The following is a 5,543-nucleotide window of genomic DNA, read 5'->3' as shown; positions in this document are numbered from 1 at the left end:
AATCTTTTTCAAAGAGGGACAATTTTATTTGTCTATAAACTGAGTTCCATTTTTAGTTTTAAAGGAGGCGGGCGGTTGGATATAAATACGGTCAAGTTACGCAGCAACAAGTATAGTCGAGTTCCAATCCATTAGTAGAGTCTCGTGCAGGTAGCAAGAGCTTAGCTGGGCTGCGTGGCTCCGGGCTGCCCTCAACTGCGGCTGCTTGGGCGAGGGGGCGCCCTCCACTGATCTTGTATGCCACGGCAAGGCGGATCCTCGCTTGCTAAATATCTTGCGTTTTGAACCTGGCAGATCATACCTCTCGCAGAAGCTCACTCAGCAACAACTTCCGCGGCGAAAAAAAAATCTGCAATTCAAAGCTTTATCTTTTCAAAAACAAAGAATTAATTCAAAACTGATCGAGAAACTACAGTTATTCGACTGAAACAGAGAGACGGCAAACATCCACCAATCCAGATTTCGAGGCAAATCTTCATCTTCGCCAAAATGCCGGAAAACTCAGTAAAGGTAACAAAAAGCACTAGAAAAAAGAGATCATCCTTGACATCAAACTTGTGGTGGCGCTGTTTGCATCCGAGCACAGCGCGCATGCATTAGCTCATGGCTGCATGTGGTTGGTCGAAAAAAGGAGCTGGTCTCAAGGGAGGTCTCCTCTTTTTTTCTTGAGCGGGAGGGAACAGCGCCATCCATGCAAGAAATATGCAAGCGAAAAAAGGGTCTGGAAAGATTAATAAAAAAAAATTCTTTAAAAAAAAAAGAAAAAAGTCATTTCTTTTCGAGATTGCATAAGAGATTTCCTGCCTCTCTTTCTCGATTGGCAAAAGTAATTTTTTTTTCGAACCGCGCTTGCGTCGAAAATTCGTATGCAAAAGCAGCGATTCACCTTATTTCATTCATTTTCCAAGAGAGAGATAGAAAGAGAGAGAGAGGCCCCTATTTTATTTGAAAAAGCAGGCGTTCGAGTGGCAGTTGGGCACGATTACTGCTGCTGCTCTATGCTACTTGATCTTTTGTCTGCCCAGTTGAGTTAGAGAAGGAGGGGCCTGCCTGGCCTCTCTAGGCAGGAGTCCTTCAAGTTGCAGCCCGGTCGTAAAAGCACACTAAGAGCAGCACACAAGCCAGAGCAGGTGCCACTGCTTTTTTTCGAAAAGAACACTAACGACGGCAAGTCAAAAATATTTTTATTCATTTCTTTTTTTTTTTGCAAAATCTTGAAAAAAACAGCTTAAGTATTAAATTCCGATCTTTCCTTCGTTTCCAGAATTTCATGCAACTGATCAGTCCGCCCTCATTCTCATTTCTCCAAAAAGTTCGAAAAAAAGAGAGAGTCTAAAATGTTCAATTTTCAGATGATCACTCACCGAGACGACCAACACCACGAGCAGCTCTTCATGCGACTCAATCTTTTCCGCAAAGAAAATATGCTCGTCGACCTGACCATCGTCGTTGAGGTAAGAGATTAATCGCTTATCATCATAAAAAACGAAAGATGATGGCTATTCAAATCAACAAAGACACTCGAACAGGCGCAAGACACACGACTCTCTTGCCGTAGAAATGCGAGTGCGCATGATCGTAAAACAACTCATGTGGTGCTTTTAGGGACAAGAATTTGGCGCGCACAAAATCGTTATGGCAGCGTGCAGTAATTTCTTCCTCCAAGGTGAGTCGTCAATTTTTTTTTTCTTGCTTTTATGTTTTATGGAAGGGTGGGCAATCTAGTGTACTTCGAGCTATGTCTAAATTTTATTGCCAAACTGACATTTTTTCAATTAAACTCAAGGGAAAGAAGCTTCTGTTATTTGGATGGCCCTTGGCTAGTGAATATTGGGCACGGGAAGGTGTTGAATCGTCAATCATTGGAGTGCTAGGTTAACTTATTCAACCCAGTTTACACCTATTTGCTAACCAGATCAGCAAACAAGGCGCGGCTCGATTAACTCCCTTCCGGAGCACTGAGAACTGCTCCCTCGATCGATCTTTTTTCGCAACAAGACATTCATACACACATTCTTATTTCCACAGTCCAAAGCTTTTTCACTCAGTCCGAGCCATTTCCACAGACCGAGGCATGTGTTTGCCTCTTAGATCGATTTTAACTTACGATGGGATGTGGTAATGAAATGGAAATTTAACTTTGAATTGTAGAGGGGTGCGGCCAACCTCGCGTCGTCTTGAACAATGCAAACGTGACGGTGAAAGGATTCCTGCCATTGTTGGAGTACGCATACACTTCCGTGCTCAATGTCCCGCAAAGTGATGTTAATGATGTCTTCCTCGCATCAGTTCACTTGCACATCCAGCCTGTTTCCGACTTTCTCCGGTAAGAAAACTCATTCAAGATCAACCCGATTATTTCTTGCGTTCATCTTCTTTATCTTTTCTTTAGAAAATTCACGAGCATGCAAAGTTCTCCCGGGCCAATGGCCAACTCCCTCCAGCAACTGGAAATGCTCCGACTTGTCCTTGGAATGTCCCAAGGAAACAACGGTGGACAGGATGCGCAAGCCCTGCTGAAGGACAACATCCCGCAGCTGCTGCAGATTCTCAAGATGAGCAACGAGCTCAACAACCAGCAGCAGCAGCAGCAGCCCAACAGCGCAATCGTGACTCCTCAAGAATCGCCAGTTACCGTCGCCAGCAACGATTCTTGCTGCAGCCCGCAGAAGGACATAAGCACCGTTTCAAGCCAAAATGGCGATGGAGATGAGACAACAGAATCCTCCCTAGGTAATTTTTTTATAAATAAAGCAATTTTCTGCTTGAGCCAAAGCGTGGGATAGTGCAATGACATCAACGCTTGATGAATTGCATCCGAGTCGCGTGCGCGCTTGGCCCAGGCAGAGAGAGGGAATGTGAGAAAATGTTAGGCACGCATCACGCTGTGCATCGCCCCCGGGTGCCGCCTAAATCATAATGGCCTTCTATAGGCTACAGGGCGAATATGCAATCAAAATCGCGCAGCCCGCGGCGCTGCAAAAGTCACTTTATTTCCCCGTAATTGGACAACACAGGCGAAAGGGCACATCATGCAGTTTTGCCCCGAGGCGCGAGTTAAATACAGCAGCTCATGTTTGAATTAGGAATTTCCGCTGCGGCATTTTTGGCAAAACATGCCGCGGCTTGCATTCGGAAACGCAAAGACAATACTAGATCTTTTGGGAGCGGCCCGTTTCGATTTTCGAAATCGCCCGAGTCCGATCCCGAAAAACGAAAGCATGAAAAAGGAGAGACGGGCGCCAGGGCCGTCGGTATCGATGGCCGGATAATTGGCATCACCGGCACTAGCACCACCAGAGTAAATTGTGCCTAATTAACTGATGCGGGCAGCGATCGTTGGAGCAATTTCAAATGCTCCTTTTACACAGCGAAAGCCTAATTATCCCGGTGCATAGATAGAAAATGAGCTCTCTTCTTCCCTTTTTTACAATTTTCAATTTTCAAGTTTTCAATTTCCCCCTTCCAAATTTTAAAAAATGGCCAATTATCGAAAAGCGAAGAAAGCGGGCGAATTTCTAACCCGATGCATTTTCGCTGCTCGGACAGGTTAATTGTGGCCGGGATTAAATCGGGGGCAACTTTGATCCGGCGCAATTGGCCTAAAATTGCTCCCTGCTCCTATCCATCTGCAACGCTAGCCCGCTAAGACGCAAATTAAGTGTATCATGACTACACTCTTGCTAGCAGCAATCCAAAACTGCACGTAGCTAGAGCATATGCACCTAATTCCATAATAGCACTTTCAAATTGTCAACCGCTGACAGCGCCCCCTTACCCAACTCAAAAACAAATTCAATCCAATTAAACTTTTTTCTCTAGGTGCGAAAATCGACTCTGGAATGAGCGAAGGGCACCAAGGAGACGAAGAAAACCCAGAGTTCGACGACAATCTCAACAAAAATAACAACATGGGTCTGATGGTCCCCCAGTCTCCCAATTCTAGCGTCTCGGTAAGTCTCCATTGTTTTGAAGTTTCTTTTGAAATTTTCATTTTGACTTCTATCTGACATCTACCCTAGTCGAACCAAGCCAATCTCTCCGTCATCGCCATGGACACCGATCCCTGCATCCCCACTCCCGGCACAGTAGTCGGCCGAACCCGAACCGGCAAGCCACTCACCCAGCCCGATCTGCCCGCTCTTCCGCCAACCGGCCAGTACATGCCCGTCCGTCGCCGAACACTGCCCACTTCAATCCCCAAGCCCCACGTCTGCCAAATCTGCGGCTCCCGCTTCACCCGGTAAGGAGGTCTTCAAACGAGCGCGTCACTAACGCTTTGAATTCAGCTACCACAACTTGAAGCAGCACATCAAACTGCACAGTGGCGTCAAGCCCTTTGAATGCGATATTTGCGGCAAACGATTTACCAGAAATTATACCCTCCGTCTTCACAAAGCAAAGGTAGCTAAAACACACGTCATCCTCAATTTTTCATCTTTCTCCTTCAGCACACCGGGCAGCAGCAATTCTCCTGTGGCTCCTGCGCCTTCACAACGAGCTCCCCAGCGGACATCAAGGCTCACTACAGAATGCACCAGCATCAGCCCGGCGGAGCGCGACCGTTCCGAAACGGTAAGAATCTATTCTTTCTCAAAATAATAGCCGAATATGATCTACGTTTAATCCAAAACAAGTTATATAATTTATGCATATTCAACAAAAAAGTCGTTGAGTCATGAATAAAGCCACAACTGGAGCTGAATTAAGAACTTATGACAATCATCATCTCATATCTAACTGAGTTCATCTTCGTGGAAAACTATAATCTAAAAATAAAATTCAGACGACGCCCCACCCTCGATGGTCCACAGCAGCCCCTACCAGCAATTCGACCCATCCCTGACAATGAACCCGCTCCTCGCCACTCTCACCCAAAACCTCCTCAACTCGCAGCGCCAAGCCGCCCAAAGCGCCCAAGCCCAGCTCAGCGCCGCTCTTCTCAACAACTCCAGCCAGAGCAACCCGGAAAACATCGCCACGATCAACCCCGGCTCCCCAAGCGGCTCGGAAGGCTCCGAACACCACCAGCCACAGTTCGAAAACAACTCCGAAGACGAAGAACAGTCCCTCCAGATCGACGAACACGCCGATGAAAAAATGGAAGACATCAAAGTCGAAGTCTGAAAAAATGGCAGAAAAAAATGATCTTACTAGTTCTATTTATGCAACGACACTTTCTAACACTGCTGTATATTTCCTCTTTTTACTCTGCGAGCTCTTCCCTTTTGCTGTCTAATTTAAAAACAAAAAATTTTTTACAATTGTAAATAAATGATGCAAAAAAATGATGATCGTTTACATGAAGTTTCTAGATGAGTTTCTTGCGTAATTTTAGTTCATGGGCTCAATAAATCAATAACGAAAAGTCGAAAAAAAGCTTGGTTAGATGCTTTTTCCTCGCTGTTTTTCGTGTAGTTAAATTTTTGGGGCCCAAATAATGGAATGTCAATAAAAGATGCGAAAGCGATCCTCCTTGATCTCTGTTAATTTTCCCGAAAAAAGCCGACAGCCAGATAATCAGATAGAACACGCGCACGGTG

At 45.5% G+C, this 5,543-nt stretch overlaps 1 protein-coding gene across 1 annotated transcript; it reads left to right on the top strand.

The window, feature by feature from the left end:
* The first annotated feature begins 298 nt into the window (after nucleotides 1-298).
* On the top strand, nucleotides 299-5,239 carry LOC145710230 (uncharacterized). The gene is made up of 10 exons (XM_081787950.1): nucleotides 299-510; nucleotides 1,353-1,454; nucleotides 1,606-1,666; nucleotides 2,152-2,326; nucleotides 2,393-2,733; nucleotides 3,823-3,953; nucleotides 4,023-4,243; nucleotides 4,290-4,404; nucleotides 4,452-4,575; nucleotides 4,787-5,239. Exons 1-10 carry the CDS (start codon nucleotides 490-492, stop codon nucleotides 5,125-5,127), a joined length of 1,632 nt encoding a protein of 543 aa, XP_081644076.1. The 5' UTR covers nucleotides 299-489; the 3' UTR covers nucleotides 5,128-5,239.
* The last annotated feature ends 304 nt before the right edge of the window (nucleotides 5,240-5,543 follow it).

This window comes from Oikopleura dioica, chromosome 1 (genome assembly GCF_907165135.1).
Source record: "Oikopleura dioica chromosome 1, OKI2018_I68_1.0, whole genome shotgun sequence".
NCBI classification, from domain to species: Eukaryota; Metazoa; Chordata; class Appendicularia; order Copelata; family Oikopleuridae; genus Oikopleura; species Oikopleura dioica.
This window is presented reverse-complemented; position numbering and strand designations above follow the sequence as displayed.

Excerpts from the sequence above, each read along its gene's own strand:
- LOC145710230 (XM_081787950.1), top strand. The coding sequence starts at position 490 with ATGCCGGAAAACTCAGTAAAG. Across the intron at positions 1,667-2,151 it reads CAGTAATTTCTTCCTCCAAG|AGGGGTGCGGCCAACCTCGC; the intron begins GTGAGTCGTCAA and ends TTTGAATTGTAG. Across the intron at positions 4,576-4,786 it reads AGCGCGACCGTTCCGAAACG|ACGACGCCCCACCCTCGATG; the intron begins GTAAGAATCTAT and ends AATAAAATTCAG.